The following is an 18,479-nucleotide window of genomic DNA, read 5'->3' as shown; positions in this document are numbered from 1 at the left end:
ACAACAGCTTCTTGGATAGATAATTCTGAACTGATTCAGTTTATGCGATGTAACCACTTACTTGGTTACCAGGTTTGCTTACTTTTAAAAACAATGCATGACCATCATAGGAAAAGGATTCCGCTAAAGGTACTTTTAGAATTGTGAAGAATATGACATAGAATAATGCAGATCATTTCCTTTAAGCTTTGAGAATTGAGCTCTTACAGTCTGTTGATTGTCAGTATGTACATTGAATTGACTTTTCTGTTATTGTTCTTAGCTGGTCATATATACACACAAACGTGCAAATGGACATAGACGTTTTGAGTTCATGACATAAATGTAGTTAAAGTAAGACTATATATTTTAGCTAATGTTTATTAATAATCAGAAAGCTGTGTAATTTGCATATAATTTGTTCAAAGTAAACCAAGACACATAAAACCTTGCCTTTTTTGTGATAGAAAATTAATTTATGAGCTTCATAGGTTTGGTAAACCTTTGCTCTGGATTCCTTTGTATCTCAACATGTAAAACATTAGCTGTAAATAAAATATACTTACATTATATGCAGAAATACTTTCAGAAAAAAAACATAAACAGTTCTACTTGATAGTGAAGTAAAGTAATTGAAATGGTTAAAAATACCAAATATGGAATATTTGGTTAAATATACCAAAATAGAATGTTTTATAAGAACTACCTTTTATGGTGCATTTCTTCCAGGGACCTGGCAAAAATGTGCCCAAAATAGATCACTTTGAACCTTAAAATTATTATCTTTCATTTCATACACAGAGAGGAGAGTAATGACTTGTGTAATTTATATTCTGATTAATTTAGTTTATTGCTCTTGAGACCAAGGACATACGTTTGTGAGATTTCATCAAATTTATTGTTTTCAACTGTTCTTGACTTTGTTCATACCATATTTATAACTAAGTGAAGTTTTTTACTTCAATGAATCTTGTAACTTAGACTTGTAAAAAAATTTAGATCTAAACTGAAATTCAGATAAGAATTGGATAATTTTCAGACTGTTATTTTGTGAATTGTAACTTCCATTAGAAAAACGTCCTAGCTTACTTTGTACTCTTATGATCCAGGGGACATTTTACGGTTCCTTTGTATTTAACTTAAACTAAATGTGAAAATAAACATTTTTAAAGCTTTCAAAAATCATATGAATTGACATATTTATGTGCCAAATTGATTTCTAAAGTTTGTTCTATTGGAAATTGCCCTTTTCAGACCTAATTCTTAAAATATTTTCATTCAGTTGCACAGTAGCAACTGAAAAACATTTTAGTAAAGTAAGAAAAATCGTAAATTCATTAAAGTATCATATAACCTTTCCTTAGATATTCTGTTTGTTTAAAGGGAAGAAGATAATTCTGTCTTAGTAATGGTTTTAGATAGGTAAACGAAACATTCCTACTTTTTAATTTTTTTTTAATGTTTATTTTTGAGAGAGAGAGAGAGAGAGAAAGAGAGTGTGAGTGGGGGAGGAGCAGAGAGAGAGGGAGACACAGAGTCCAAAGCAGGCTCCAGGCTCCCAGCCGCCAGCACAGAGCCCGAAGCGGAGCTAGAACCCACGAACCATGAGATCATGACCTGAGCCGAAGTCGGACGCTTAACCAACTGAGCCACTCAGGCGCCCTGAAACATTCCTACTTTTTAAGATGAATGTTACAAAAAAAATCTCCAAGCTTGGGTTTTGAATAGTGAAAAACATATGAAATTGAAAGAAGGCTACAAATACAAACTACTTTTGTTTTACTCACTGGCTCACAATTAACGTGTATGTATATTAAATAGCCTTGGATTTTGGACATAATCTACCTTTATCAAATTTATTCAAGTTTATGTACTTGACTTCATCTGACTTCGTTAGGAGTTAGAAAAACTTCATAGGATCATTGTGCAGTTTTGAAAAAACAAAAACTTTTCTTTAATGAAATTTAAAATTGGTTTTTGAAAACAGCACATGTAGATTAAACATGTTTTTATACGTGAAACATTTTAAAAATATGGTAGTTTTTTTCCTTTTGGTTTTGCATTCATTTTCAATCAACCAGTGGATGTAGTAAATTAATTTCTTATTTGTATTAGTAGAAGATTAGAGAATTGAATTTAATGAACATTTTTCCGTTTTGAAAAATGCAGCCAAAATTGCCTGCTACTTGTTTCCTTTTTCCTTGGCTTCTTAAAATGACATACTGCCATTTGCCACAATTTATAACAATCACATATATTTGAACTGTGGTCTCTCAAGTGCTGATGTAATAGAAAAAACAATTTTTGTATGCCTACTATGTATAAGTTTGCATGTGTAATTATTTTATGTTTGTATTGTTCATTAGTCTATTTAATAAAATAGAAAAGTAATGTATTTTTTTAAAATCCTTTTTTATAGGTATGTTCACATATGATGAATCTACAAAATTGTTTTGGTTTAATCCATCCTCTTTTGAAACTGAGGGTCAGTTCACTCTGATTGGTATAGTGCTGGGTCTGGCTATTTACAATAACTGTATACTGGATGTACATTTTCCCATGGTTGTCTACAGGAAGCTAATGGGGAAAAAAGGAACTTTTCGTGATCTGGGAGACTCTCACCCTGTAAGTCTGGCATTTTTTATTTGATCATTTAGCTTTATTTAAAAGCAAAACTATAACTTATGTAAAAAACTACAGTTTTCATTTGGAATCAGTTTCACTTGTTAATATTTATACCTAATAAGTTAAAGTTGTTTTAACCTGTTGCAGTACCATGAATACCTAAAAACTCAGGAAATTTATTATATATTACTTTCAGCAAGCAGGTTTTGTAAAATTGATTCTGTAGAAAAGGGTTTTTAAACATTGTTTTTTAAAACACATGAGATTGCCACGTGAAATCAGAACTGCTCTGGATAAGGGGCTTGGTGGCTACAGTTAGTATGTTGTTTCTGTCTCGAATCCCTCCCTCACTATGAGACACCTGAGGTTCATTCATAGAGCACAGTGTGAAATCCATTGCTAAATTGATGCTGTGGTTTTCTCAGCACTGGATGGGACATACCAGTGACTGAGTCTTTCTTTATAGTAAACTATTTGAGGGACAAGAAGGATACTTCCTATTCTTTAGTCTTTGTTGTCATTTTTTTTCCCCAAGAAAAATGATGCTAACATATTTTATAGCTCTGTGGTAGCCTAATTTGTCATTTCTGGTTGTTAGGTCCTATATCAGAGTTTAAAAGATTTACTGGAATATGAAGGGAATGTAGAAGATGACATGATGATCACTTTCCAGATATCTCAGACAGACCTTTTTGGTAATCCAATGATGTATGATCTAAAGGAAAATGGTGATAAAATTCCAATTACAAATGAAAACAGGAAGGTAATACATGTTTTTATATCATCATTGTCTTTGTCTCTTTATTAACAAAGTTTTAAAGCATATATACTTGTGATAAAGAAGTATCTAAAATAGTCCATACAAAAACTCAAGAAATCAAATACTCAAATTCTTTTAAATGAAATAGCCCCAGTTTTCTAAATCTTGGATATAAACTGGTATGAGAGCACATAGTTAGGCACTAAACCCCTTTTCAAGAAAGGGGGCAGGAATAGTAGATAGTGACACATTATGGCCATAAAACATTTTATAATAATGTAACTTGATAAAATATTATAATGTCTAAGTTAGGATTCACTTGCCTTTTATAATTTGGTATAACAGCTTATGTATCTAGTAAAACACCCACATTTTTGCTGAACTGGATACAGTAGGCAGCTTCCTAAATATTCTAGCACAGACAACATGAGGCTTCCTGGTTTGCTCAAATCCGGTACATTGCAGTTGTTAGGTTTTATAAATGGATGTATACATGGTTTAAATGTGTCTGTGTTTGTACACTTGGTTGAGGGAATGTCAAAATTGCATTAAGGCCCAGCTTTTATTTTAAGTCTGGTTTAATACAGTATCAAATTTGAAACTTACGTGTATAATTAGTTTACGTGGGCTTTTTATAGTTCAGTATTTACTATTGCAAAAAGTTGTGAAATTGTTAAAGGTACAGGCATACCTCATTTTATTGAGCTTCACTTTATTGCATTTTGCATATGTTGGGTTTTTTACAAATCAACTGTGGAAACCTTGTGTCGAGGAAGTCTGTCAGCACCAATTTTCAAACAGCGTTTGCTCACTCTGTGTCACATTTGGTTAATTCTCATTTTATTTCAAACTTTTTCATCATTATTGTACTTGTTACGGTGATCTGTGATCAGTGATTAAGACTTGCTGAAAGCTCAAATGATGGTTAGCATTTTTTAGCAGTAAAGTATTTTTAAAATTAAGGAATATACATTGTTTTGGACATAGTGTTATTACAATCTTAATAGACTACAATATAGTGTAAACATTACTTTTATATGCACTGGGAAACCAAAAAATTCATTTGTCTTGCTTTATTGCAATATTCACTTTATTGCAGTGGGCCAAAACTAACCACGATATCTCTGAGGTATGCCTGTATTTTCCTTTATATGTATAAAGTTTGAATCTTTAAAAATGTTTTTGAGTGTTTGTTCTTTCTTGGGGAAAATGAAAACAAAACTAAAAGCTATGCGGCCGAGTAGCTTATTATGTTTTGTTTATATAGCATATTATAAGAAGTTCTTGTGGTTAATGTTTTCTGCAGGAATTTGTCAATCTCTATTCTGACTACATTCTCAATAAATCAGTAGAAAAACAGTTTAAGGCTTTTCGGAGAGGTTTTCATATGGTGACCAATGAATCTCCCTTAAAATATTTATTCAGACCAGAGGAAATTGAATTGCTTATATGTGGAAGCCGGGTAAGAAAGCAAAAAGTGTCTGCAAAAAATATATCGATTTATTGTTTGTAATGATGTATATATATTAAGACACATTTTCTTGAATTTGCAGAATCTAGACTTCCAAGCACTAGAAGAAACTACCGAATATGATGGTGGCTATACCAGGGACTCTGTTCTGATTAGGTGAGGTGTTTAATTCTTAAAAAGAAGATTTAAATTCATCAGAGGGGTGTGTACTTTATGCTTTAGGTCTTCATCTCTAGGTATTACTTCCCAAATAAGCAAACTCCCAAATTCTCAATCTATAATATTAAAAGTGTATTTGTAATATAATCACTAGTTTTCATTGTTAATCTTACAATTTATTTCTTACGTGTTTTATGTAAGTCACATGTTTTCTTTGGCATTTGGGATATAAGTTATCTAATATTCTTAATGATTTTGATTAGCATGTGCTTGCTGCTGGTTAGAAAATAATGAAAATAGAGCTACCATCTCTGAATGTTTCTCCTTTCTTTTGAACTCCCTATTTGTGAACTGTTTCTTCCCTACTTATATGAAGCACCTTATATGATATGTTACGTTCTTTTATTTAGTCTTTATGATAATATGCCAAGATACGTATTAATGTTTGTTCTACACCTGAAGAAACTGAACCCCAAATTTTCACAGAAAGAGGCAAAGATTCCCAATATTATCTGCTTCCAGTCAAGCAATTAGCAATTGCTAATATTTCCTTTTCTGTACTACGCTATTCAATCTTAAAAGGCATAGGCTTCTTTCTTCCTCGCACGGATTGTTTTAGAAGAGCACGAAGATGCTTCTTTGGCGCATCTTTGGGGTGGGGTAAGGTGAGAAGGAATGCAAACATAACTTCCTGGAGGTTGTCTCTAAAGGTTATTCCTGTAAGACTCCAATTTGTGGACACCACAATGAATATCAAGTATAATTAGAAATAAATAATATTTTATGTTAAATTATTTTCTTCTGTTATTTTGTTCTTCATCCTGGTGTGCAGGAGGCTACTGGTATTTCCTCTTTTTAGTACACCTTAAGTCATTTCTAGCAGCAGTATTGGAACTTACATACTCTAACCATTGTTCTTCTACTACTTGAAGTTTCAAAATTGACACATGAAAGGTTTGAGATATGGTGATGAAAAAAAAAACGGCACTTATGAGTCACAAGGAGTTCACAGTAGTATCTCTGTTAATGACAGTGATCACAGGATTTTGTAGCCTTAGTGTTTCTCTGAGAATAGTTGAAAATACCTTGTGTGTTCTTTATGGAGAAATTATTTTTTAAATTAAGGTTTAATTTGATTTCTAGCTTCTATAATAACATAATCCCTACTTGATACATATCTTAAGGTCATAAGTTAATGTGTGATTTGAAAGGCAAGTGAAAAGACAACAGGTTCCAAATCATTCTCACAGTTAATGGTATTCTAAATCTTTAAACAAAATTCAATTTCTTATTTTGTCAACCTTAATATGAAAATATTAATTATTAAATAGAGTCTACAACTAGTAGGAAGTTGAAGACAGAATAGTAATGATAGGGGCAACTGTGTGGCTCAGTTGGTTAGACGTCTGACTCTTGATTTCAGCTCAAGTCATGATCCCAGTGTTATGGGATGGAGCCCTGTGTCAGGCTCCACGCTGAGCCTGTGCCCCTCTCCCCACTCGCACTCTCTGTCTCTCAAAATCAATAAACTTTAAAACAACAAAGTGTAAAAATGTTGACTCACAGGCAAGCTTTTGCATATATGTTTTCCAGTTGCTGATAAGACTCTCCCTGATTTCATTTGACTACTAAGAGACTTAGAGATACCTTTTTAAATGCCCCTTTTTACTCTTGGGGTGAGGTGAGAGGTGGGGACTGCAGTTTTCTTTTAAGTGATAGTTTTCCGTTTCAAACGCTTGAGCAGATTCAGATTTGATTATCCTCTCCCCACAGTTCTTGGGATTCATTTCATTGAATCTTTCAGTATTATATCAGCCTTTGTTTCTAGGTAAGCCTAACTTAGCTGTGGTCTGTTAGTTTATAAATATGGTGCTCTGTTTATTTTATTAACCTTTTGTTAAGATTTTTTGGTCTGTATTCATAAGGAATATTGACCGATAATATCCCTTTTTTGTACACATTTATCAGGTTTTGCTACCCTCACATACTGATTTGAAAGAGTACTGTTCTTTATTTTCAGAAATACTTCTGTAAGATTGGTATTTTTTTCTCTTAAATAAATTTGTTCAAATTCACCAGTGAGACCATCAGGGCCTGGATATTTCTTTTTCAGAAGGTTTTTTGTTTTTTGGAATTTTTTTTTTATTTTGTTTTGAAGTAACTATAGATTTATTGGAATTTTCTGTTAAACTACAGGTTGGTCCCCCATACCCTCCATCACTTTCCCACAGTGGTAACATTTTGCATAACTGTAGCACAATATCAAAATCAGGAAATTGATATAGGTTCAATCTACAGACCATGTCCAGATTTCATCAATTTTTCAGGCACTTATTTATATGTATGTGTAGTTCTGTGTACTTTTTGTCACATTGTATAGATGTGCATAACCACTATCATAATCATAATGCACAACTTTTTCATCACCAGAAGTGTGTCTCTTGCTATCCGTTTGTATGCATACTCCTACCCCTACAGCATGATTCCCTTCAGATCCATCAAAGTTGTTACATATATCAACAGCTTATTCCTTTTTATTCCTGCATAGTATTCCATGGCATAGATGTACCATATTTGATTTAACTATTCAACTGTTTAAAGGACACGTGGTTTGTTGTCAGTATTTGGCTTTTAGGAATAAGGCTACTAAACATTTAGGCACAGATTTTTACATGAACATAAGTTGTCATTTCTCTGGTATAAATGTCCAAGAGTGCAATCTTGGGTTATATGATAAACTGCCAAACTATTTTCCAGAATTGCTATACCATTTTACATTTCCCTGGGCAATATATGAGTGATCCAGTTTATATCATTGCCTGCATTTGGTGGTATCAAAGATGTTATTTTGTTCATTCTGCTGGGTATGTTGTGATATCTCGTGGTGTAATTTGAATTACTCTAGATGACAGTGATGTGGGATATCTTCATGTACTTATTTACCATCTGTATATTGTTTTTGGTGAAATGTCTGGTTATTTTTACTGTTGAATTTTGAGTTCTTCGTATATTCTAGTCCTTTCTGAGGTATGTGCTTTTCAAATACTATGTCCTACTCTTGTAGCTAATCTTTTCATTTTCTTTAGAGAATCTTTTGCATAGCAGAAGTATTTAATTTTGTTGAGCTTTGATTTTTCATTTTATGGATCATACTTTTTATTTTTTTAACATTTTTATTTATTTCTTGAGACAGAGCTTGAATGGGGAGGATCAGAGAGAGAGAGGGAGACACAGAATCTGAAACAGGCTCCAGGCTCTGAGCTGTCAGCATAGAGTCCGACGCAGGGCTCGAACTCACAGACTGTGAGATCACGACCTAAGCTTAAGTCGGACGCCCAACCGACTGAGCCACCCAGGCGCCCCTGGATCATACTTTTTGTCAAGTCAGACCTAAAACTCTTGGCCAGCCTTAGGTCCTGAAGATTTTCTTTTTTTTTCTTTTTCCCTAAAATTTTAAAGTTTTACATATTATATTGAAATCTGTGGTCCGTTTTTAGTTGATTTTTATATGTGAGATTCAAGTCAAGATTCTCTTTTTTGCCTGTAGATGCCCATTTGTTCCCATACAATTTATTGAAAAGGCTATCCTTCCTTTCCTGAAGAACTGTTTTTTCATCTTTGTCAAAAATCAGTTTGTAATGTTTGTCTGAATCCTGAATTCTATATTCTCTTGATCTGTGTGCCTATTCATCCCTCTGTCAATACTACACTGTCTATCAGTATAGGTAAATAGTAAGTATTAACATCAGATAGAGTGCTTACTCCAATTTTAAGTGAAAGATTTCTTGCCTTTTCCATATGTTAGCTACTCTGCTTTTCCCTATAAATTTTATATTCACTGTGTGCCTACAAAAAAACCTTGATGAGATTTTGATAGGAGTTAACACTGAGATCACATTGGGGAGAAATGACATTTTTACTGTGTTGACTCTTCAGCTATAGTATAGCTCCCCATTTATTTTTTATTCCTTTCATCAGGATTCTGTAATTTTCAACATACACATTTTATACATGTTTTGTTTGATTTATCCTAAATGTGTGATTTCCTTTGTAGTGATTGTAAATGGTGTTTTTATTTTTTTTAATGGTATTGTATTTTTAATTTTTGTTTCCATATGTTGGTAGTATAGTCAGATGTAATTGATTTTTTACATGTTGGTCATATATCTTTTGATCTTGCTGAACTCACTTATTTTAGAAGGGTTTTTTTTTGTTTTTTTTTTTTATTGAGATCACTTGGGGCCTTCTGTGTAGATAGTCGTGTCATCTGTAAATAGGGATAGTTTGTGCTGCTTCTTTTTAAATGTTTATGCCTTTTACTCATTTTTCCTGCCTTATTATGCTGCCTAGAACTTTTAACACAATGCCAAATAGGAGTAATAAAAGTGATGAAAACCTTGCCTTGTTCTCAGATTTAGGAGAAAGCATTTATCTTTATTAAGCTTGATATTAGTGTAGTAAGTGCTCTACAAATTCAAGGAAGCTCCCCTCTGTACCTTGCTTGTTGAGTTTTATTATATATAGGCTTTTGGTTTTTGTCAGATGCTTTTTCTGTTGGTTGATATAATAACTTTTCTTTATCCTCTATTTGATATGGCACATTACATTAATGGATTTTCCATTATTGAACCACCATTGTGTATCTGAGTCATTTCCATTTAGTTATTGTCAAATTGGACTTGCTAATTGTTTGGTGATTTTTGTGTTTAAGTTCATGAGAGATACTGGTCTGTAGTTTTGGTGTTTTATGTTGTCTTGGTCTGGTTTTAACATCAGGGTTAATTCTGGCCTCATGATTGAGTTGAAAAGTGTTCTGCTCTCTAGGAGAGGATTGTGTTCAAGTGGTAGTAATTATTTCTTAAATGTTTGGTAGAATTCTCCAATGAAACCATCTTGGCCTAGAAATATCCTTTTTGGGGAGTGTTTTAATTTCAAATTCAGTTTGTTTAATGTTTGTAGAACTGTTAAAGTTTTCTTTCATATTGTGTGGGTTGTGATAGTTTGTGTTATTCAAGGAGTTGATCCATTTTATTTTTAAGTTGTCAAATATATGTGTGCAGAATTCTTAATATTTCCTTTTTATCCTTTTGATGTCTGCAGATCTGAACTGATCATACCCATTTTAATTCCTCATAGTGATAATTTGCTTGTTTTTCTTTTGTGAACTTGTTAGTCTTGCCTGAGAGATTTGTTGAATTTACTGATTATATTGAAAAGCCAGCTTTTATTTCTTTGTTGTTTTCCTGCTTTCAGTTTCATTGATTTCTGCTGTTTATTACTTCCTTCCTTATTTTGGTTTAGTTTGCTCTTTTTGTTCTAGGTTATTGAGGATAGAAACAGTGATTGATTAGAAACCTTTCCTCTTTTCTGATGTAATCATTTAGTGCTTTAAATTTTATTCTCCCTCACCTTTGCTTTAGCTGTATCCCATATTCTTAATATGTTTGATTTTCATTTTTTTCCCTATGTATTTTTTAGAATTTATTTTGAGACTTTTTCTTCAGACATTATTTAAATAAAATTATGTTGTTTAATTTCCAGTGTTTTTTAATATTTTCCTCTGTTACTGATTTCTAGTTTGATTCTTCATAATAAGAGAACTTAATCTTCGTGACTCCCCAATGCTTTTGAATTTGTGAATTCTGTGTTGATAGGTGGAATGTTCTATAAATGTTGATGTAGATTCTGTTCATTTTTGATTTTGCAGATTTTCTGACTATTAGTTGCTCAGAGACAAGGGTCTTGAATGCTCCATAATGGTAGATTTGTTCATTCCTCCTTTCAGCTCTATCAGTTTTTACTTTATGTATCTTAAATATTTTTTGATTGGTGCATACACTCTGAACCTCAGTACGTCTTCTTGGTGGATGTCTTCTTGGTGGATTGATCCTTTACCATTATTAGGTGATGTGCCTCTTTGTCTCTACTGATTTTCTTTACTCCCAAACCTACTCATCTGTTAATCTTCTTTAACACATTTTTTTGTGCGTGTGTGTGAGAGAGAGAAAGAGAAAGAGAGTGCATGCACATGTGAGCAAACGGGGAAGCGTCAGAATCTCAAGCGGGCTCCATGCCCAGCATGGAACTCAGTCTCAACCCTGAGATTATGACCTGAGCTGAAATCAAATTGGACACTTAACAGACTGAGTTACCCAGGTGCCCCAACACTTTCCTTTTAATTAAACTTTTTATTGTGAGATCATGTAATTTGGCATATAGTTGTTAAGAAATCACACAGACCCTATGTATACTTTACCGTGTTTCCCTCAATGGAAGTCTTTATAAAACATTAGTATAATATCACAACTAGAATACGGTTAAGATACAGAAAAGTTCTGTCACCACAAGAATTCCTTCTGTTGATCTTTTATATATAAGTCAGTCACACTCATACCGTTACCCTGTCCTCACTCTAGTCCCTAATCCCTGACAACCACTAATCTGTTCTCTGTTTCTTTAAGTTTGTCATTTCAAGAATGTTGTATTAAGTGAATCACATATAATATGTCACCTTTTGGGATTGGCTTTTTTTACTCAGCCTTGAAAGTCATCCAGATTTTTTCACTATCAATAATTTGTTTCTTTTTATTGCCGAGTAGTGTTTATTCCTTTGCTATGGATTTACCAGTCTTTTTAACCATTTGCTTGTTGAAAGACTTCAGACTTCAGAAAAGCTTCTAAAGCCATTATGAATAAAGTTGCTATGAATAATCATGTGATTTTTTAGGTAAACATAAATTTTCATTTCTATGATAAATGCCAAGAGTGCACCTGACTTTTTTTTTTTTTTTTTTTTTTTTACTGTTGAGTTTGAGAGCTGTGTGTGCATATTCTAGATTTACTACTTTATCTTTCCTCCAGTGAATTACTTTTTTCACATATGTCAAAAATCAGTGGAGCATATTTCTGTAGGTCTCTTTCTGGTACGTGTCTTTCTCCTTTCCCCTTTTTTTTTCCTTCATGTATTTTGAGGCTCTGAAATTTGGTGCATATCTTTTTTCAGTTTTTAACATTTTTTCGTACATACCCATTTAGAATCATACGTTATTGGTGGACTGGTCTTTTTATCATTATATAAGGTCACTCTGTATCTTGAAATTTTCTGTGCTCTGAATCTAATATGAATATAACAGTTCCTATTTTTTTTAAGTTTGCATGATATCTTTTTCTGTCATTGTACTTTCAACCTGTTGCTGAATTCAAAATGAATTTCTTAGAAATAGCACAAAGTTTGTTTTTTTTTTTTTTTAGTCTATGTCAGTTTGCCTTATAATTGGCAAATTTAGACAGTTCATATTTAAGGTAATTACTAATAGGTTAGGGCTTACATCTACCATTTGTTTTCTGTTCCTCTTTGTGATTGCTTGTTTCTATCTTTTTGCCTTCCATGGATTATTTAGTTACTTGAGCATATTTTAAGATTCCCTCTTGATTTACTTTTAGTGTTTATTGGGGTATATTGTTTATATAGTGTTCTTCCTGGTTGCTGTGATATTATACTGTACATATGTGAAAGTGGATAACATCACTTCCAGTGAAGTGTGGAAACCTTGCTTCCATTTAGGTTTCTTTCCTCACTTTTAAAAATTGTCTTGACTATTAATGCTGTTACAATTTTTGTATCAGTCATCACATTTGATTTACAAAACTCATGAGAATAGTATTCTGTTGTATGTTACTTACATTTCCGTCATTTCCATTTGCTTCAAGAGTCCATATTTTGTCACTTTCTTTCAGTCATTCTTCAAAGACAGGTCTATTGATGGCATTTTCTTTTAGTTTTCCTTTGTCTAGGGATGTCTTTACTTCCCCTTTATTCCTGAAGAATAGTTTTGTTTAAGCTTTTTGAAGTTTGTTCAGCTTCTTGAATTTGTGGGTTTGTGTCTTTTGCCCAACATGGTAAGGTTTTGGCCATTTCTTCAAATACTTTTTCAGCTCCAATCTCTTTTTCTTTCTGGGCCTCTAATAATTTGATATTGTTCCACATGAACCTGAGTTTCTGTTGTTTTTGTTTCTCTGTTTTCTCTCTTGTTCGGTTTATTATTCTGTCATCTTTACCATTGATCCCATCCGGTATTTTTCTCTTACTGTATTTTTCAGTTCTATAATTTACATTTAGCTCTTTTTATTATTATTATTATTTTAACTTCTGTTTCTTTCCTGAGATTTTTCTATTATTTCACAAGTGAAACATTTTGTGGGTTGTGGTTCCAGTGACAAATTTAGTTTTCCAGAGTTGTGGCACTATTCCTGTCTGCTTTATTTATATCATTCCATGGGGGCTCCCAATACATGATGGTGTTGTTTGAGGGGGCTGAAATGAGCTGCTTCACGAGGCCGAGTTGCATGATGTCTTAGGCCCATGGGGCTGGAGAGCTCTTCCTGCGGATCTTTGTTAGTGGATCTTTCAGTGTACTTTATTCTCTATAGAGACCTCATTCTTGTGTGTGTGCGCACGCACACACACACACTATTCTCTCTCTAGTAACAGCTCTTTTTAGTGTTTGTGATTTTTTTCCTGTTGCTCATTACTTTTAAGTGGAATGAGTTTTGTCATATTTGAAAGAGGGAGAGATAGGCCAGGCAGCTTTTCATGCTTCAGGAAGGCTCTGTACATTTTACTTTTGCAAAATGATAAAAATATGTACATATATGTATATGTATATATGTATGATCTTGCATTTTCTGAAACTTACCTATTCTACTCTTCCCATTTATTTGACTTTTTCTTGTTTGTTTTTTTTTTCTTGATTTGGTCAATTTGGACCTATGTCCAGCAGTTTCTCCTCAGTTTAAAAAAGAATTTTAGTGTTCAAGAGCTTTAAAGGCCCAGACCTTTCACTGTATCATGATCCCTTGTATTGGATAACTCTTTGAGCTGCTATTCTCAGACTAACATGTGATTTCCAGTGGGTTGGTGTTTTTGAGGTCCCATTGTTCTCAGGGCTGTAAGAAATGCAGTTGTCTTCCTTGTGCTTCTTCACCCACTGACACCGATACCAGCCAGGTCTTGTAGTGTCAGTGGTGTTCCTTTTCACTTACACGCAAGGATTTATGGGGGATATCTTGTTACCTAGTTTTATAGGTGCTCTCTGTAGGTCTTCTCTTTTGTCATCCACTTAGTTCTGATTTTATGGGAGAGATTAAGATTAGGAAGATTGGAAAGAAAAGCAAAAACAAAATAACTGTGTTTCTGCCACCATCATTGTCCCAAAACCTCCTATCTGTCTCTCTTCTAATTTTTTGTATCAGTATTCTTGCCTGAATCCATTGTTTCACTGGGGGTTGCAAAATGGTGATTTAGGAAAAAAAATTTTTTCTGTTCATTCTACATATATACCTGCCATTCTTTTTCCTCATCAATGGTTGCTATTTGATTACCTTGAGAAACAGTTCTACTGAAAAGGCATAATAAAATGTATTAAATATTTTAGAGTAAGGAGTTGATATAATTCAGTGATGACAAATGAGTTTGGATTTTAATTGGTGGGTGAATTTGTTTCGTTTTGTTTTTTGGATTTTTTCTGAATATTGTTATGAACTCATGGACTTTTATATGTTGAGTGTGTTTCACATTCATTATTCTTAGTGATATTCAAACAGCTTAGTTTTGGTATGCTTTTAACATCACCTCATTACATTTTGAAATTTTTAGGTCACTCTTGAGCATTCTTAACTCGAGGTCTGAAATAAGCATTTTATAAGAAATCGTATGGCTAAATACTGTCATTGTGTGAAAGCAGTATAGATTATTAGGACATAGTGTTTATTTCTAACCTTTTGCTACTAGAAATAATGTGACAGTGAATCATCGTACATGGATTATTCCATATGTATGTATGGGTATCATTTAATTGCTAAAAATGGGATTGTTATATCAAATTGTAGATACATGTGTTTTTTTGCTAGGTAATGCCAAATTCTCCTTCACAGTAATTGTAAAGTTTTGTACTCCCACCAGCAATATATGAGTATCCCTTTTCCTACAGTTTCCCAAATCCAGTGTCGTGTTTAAACTCTGATGTTTACCTGTCTGCCAGTTAAGAAATGGTAATTTGTGTTTTCCTCAATATGTATGAGAATGGGCATCTTTTCTTGTACTTAGGAGCTATTTGTATTCTTTATAGTCTTACTCCTTTTCCTGCTCAGTTATTGGTTATTTTCTTTGTTTTTAGAAACTTTATATGTTAGATTAGCTGTTTAACCCTAATAAATTTGCAAATATATTTTTACGAGTTTATCTTTTGACTTTGCTTAGGTTTTTGTTTTTGTTTTTGTTTTTGTTTTTTGCCAAGTAAAAGCTTTTATGTTTATGTAGTTAAAAATAGTAATCTTTTTCTGTATTCTGCTTTGGTGCATATTTCTTTAGGTTTTTGTTTGTTTTGTTTTTGGTTTTTGTGGGGTTTTTTTGTTTGTTTAGTTTTTTAAATTCATTTTTCTTGTTCTTTTGTTTCTGATCTCTGTGTCCCTAGTAAAAATGTTGTTTATGCTGTTTCTCCTTTGGTCACCTTATATATTAACCTTCTGTTTCCAAATTTATGTTCATATTTCTTGAGTATGTTTGAGTATTCCCATTTCTGTTTCAGATTTGTTCATTCCTGATCTTTGTATTTCTGATTAATGGTGTTCTTTTCTATCTTCATATTGGAATGTGGGAATTACACAGTTTGCATTCTTCACAACTGAATTTTTCAAGAATACATTTTTTCTGCTAGGAATTTAGCTTCTTATTTGTTATACTTGTTTCATAATATCTTTATTTGGACTTTGGAATTATGTTTTTCTCATTTATGTTTCTATTGGTTGGATTTTTCTGACCTATTAGTAGACCTCATGGGGGAGTAGAGAGAAGTTTGGGTGGCTTTAGTGGTCTTTTGATCGAATAGTCCCTCTTTTGCTGTTGTGCAATTTCTTTTTTTTTTAAATTTTTTTTTTTTTTTTCAACGTTTATTTATTTTTGGGACAGAGAGAGACAGAGCATGAACGGGGGAGGGGCAGAGAGAGAGGGAGACACAGAATCGGAAACAGGCTCCAGGCTCCGAGCCGTCAGCCCAGAGCCTGACGCGGGGCTCGAACTCACAGACCGTGAGATCGTGACCTGGCTGAAGTCGGACGCTTAACCGACTGCGCCACCCAGGCGCCCCTGTGCAATTTCTTTAATACATGGTTATGTGGCCTACCACCTTCTGATTCTTCAGTTCCATCTTGTTTAATTAGGACCTTTTTCATTAGCTGCTTCCATCCCCCCCCTTTTTTTTTTTTTTTTTTTAGTTTTTTTTTTTTTCAATGTTTATTTATTTTTGAGTGAGACAGAGACAGAATGAGAGTTGTTTAGCAGCAGAGAGAGAGGGAAACACAGAATCCGAAGCAGGCTCCAGGCTCTGAGCTATCAGCACAGAGCCCTATGCAGGGCTCGAACTCTCACAAGCCGTGTGAGATCATGACCTGAGCTGAAATCGGACGTTCAACCAACTGAGCCACCCGGCATTCCTGCTTCCATCCCTTTATAACCAGAAGCTACTTTCAAGGGACACTTAATGCCTCCGAGGGTGCTCCCCATCCCTTCCAGGTAGCATGCCTGTCATTTATAATCCCTGATACTTTTCTAAAACCCTTCCTTTTAGCCACTTTGTTGCCAGTGCTCTTACCTATCCTTAGTAGTTCACTCTTGGGGTGGGGCTCTGCCCTTCTGGGGTGAACTGTAACCTGTGTTATTCTTCTGTACACCCCCCTCTTCCATAGTGCTCCTGCTGGACTCTGCTAGTTTGGGCTCAGGTGTTCGTACTCCAGCTGATATGTCAGTTGGGAGTTTGCTGCTCTGTTTTCCTGGTTTTAATCTAAGCATAGATTATGAGTGTTTCTATCAGATTTTCTCTCATTTTTGATCTGAATAGGTTTAAGGAGATATAAATGAGATGTGGTCCATGCAGCCACCACTTAAGGAAGAAATGCAGAAGCCTCTCTTTCATGTTTGGTTTTCTAAATAGTTGCATTCCTAACCAGAATTTTAATATAGAACATAACACTAAGAGAAGAATTTTGTCAATAAGTGTTTTCATTATATAAACTGATGGTAACTCCAATATTTTAAATTCCTATTTTTTAGAAAGAACCAAATAAATAAGAAGCCATGCTGATAAGGATACCTTTGTATCTGCCTTTTTAGGTATGACTGGTTCCTTGTAGTGTGCAGGATACCTATTCTGCCCCGACAGAGAGCTCTAGGCTATAGGAAACTTATTTTTTCTTGTCAACCAACCAAAAGTGATGATCTAAACTGTGGGGTGATTTTAGCTGTTCCTGAAAGATGCACCTGCAAGTTCCGTGTCTAATTTCCTGTTGTTACGATGTAGTTCTTTATTGTTTTCTCTAGGGGAGTGGGAGGTTTACTGGGACTGAGAGGTAGGGAGGATGTTAAGAGTGTCAGGGAAAAAAAGTAGGAAGACTTTGAAGGGAGCCAAGAAGTCTAATAAAGCTGCTAACCTGTGTCAGAAGTATTGGCATTGCACCAACAAAAATGCCAGCATTTTGATAATAGAAATTGTATCCTGGAATATTAGAATATCGAAAACTGGAATTATAATTATATGTGTAGGGAGTGTGATCTTTTCTGCTAAGATTCTGGAAAGAGCCTTTCAAATAAATATTAAAATGTACTCTTCGATCAATTTAAAAAAACATTTTAAATTTTTTTCTAAAATCTTGAATTTTTTTTAGCTGAGAATTAGTATATATGTTAAATTTATGGATATCTCATTATTCGAACAAGTATGCCAAGATTGCTTTTAATGAGCTACATTTTTTGGGTGTTTTTTTTTCTTTTTAATGTTTATTTTTCAGAGATAGAGCATGAGTGGGGGAGGGGCAGAAAGAGGGAGACACAGAATCTGAAGCAGGCTCCAGGCTCTGAGCTGTCAGCCCAGAGCCTGACACAGGGCTTGAACCCACAGGCCGTGAGATCATGACCTAAGCTGAAGTCAGAGTCGGACGCCCAAACGACTGAGCCACCCAGGCGCCCCCATTTTGTTTTTAGAGTGATTATAACAACATGAATTTTATCACATAGGTTTTAGGAATGCCAGGGACCAAATCATTCTCTTAAAATAATTGCATGTAAGTAGTGTCCTCCAGGGGCGCCTGGGTGGCTCAGTCAGTTAAGTGTCTGACTTCAGCTCAGGTCATGATCTCATTGTTTGTGAGCACAAGCCTCACATAGGGCTCTGTGCTGACAGCTCAGAGCCTGGAGCCTGCTTTGGATTCCCTCTTTCTTTGCCCTTCTCTTTCTCTCTCTCTTTCCTCTCTCTTCCTCTCTCTCTCTGTCTCTCTCAAAAATAAATATTTTTTTAAAAATTAAAAACAAAATTATCCTCCATCCCCACTTCCATAACACGTAAAGTCAAAAATGTTCTAGTTTATATAAAAGTATGTTTTTGTATTACTACTATTAGGGGTGTGTGTGTTTCTTTTTATTTTGTCCTTAATCTC

General features: G+C 34.0%; 1 protein-coding gene across 6 annotated transcripts in view; it reads left to right on the top strand.

Annotated features, from left to right (window-relative positions):
- UBE3A (ubiquitin protein ligase E3A) overlaps positions 1–18,479 on the top strand; it is a 92,607-nt gene that overhangs the window by 70,292 nt on the left and 3,836 nt on the right. For 5 of the 6 annotated variants that reach the window (XM_030317574.1, XM_030317573.1, XM_030317571.1 and 2 more), the window contains 4 exons: positions 2,399–2,604; positions 3,203–3,367; positions 4,671–4,826; positions 4,918–4,991. In XM_030317574.1, coding sequence (XP_030173434.1) covers positions 2,399–2,604; positions 3,203–3,367; positions 4,671–4,826; positions 4,918–4,991 — 601 coding nt within the window. The remainder of the gene's footprint in view (positions 1–2,398; positions 2,605–3,202; positions 3,368–4,670; positions 4,827–4,917; positions 4,992–18,479) is intronic. The other variant, XM_030317575.1, reaches the window with a different exon arrangement.

This window comes from Lynx canadensis, chromosome B3 (genome assembly GCF_007474595.2).
Source record: "Lynx canadensis isolate LIC74 chromosome B3, mLynCan4.pri.v2, whole genome shotgun sequence".
In the NCBI taxonomy this organism is placed as follows: Eukaryota; Metazoa; Chordata; class Mammalia; order Carnivora; family Felidae; genus Lynx; species Lynx canadensis.
This window is presented reverse-complemented; position numbering and strand designations above follow the sequence as displayed.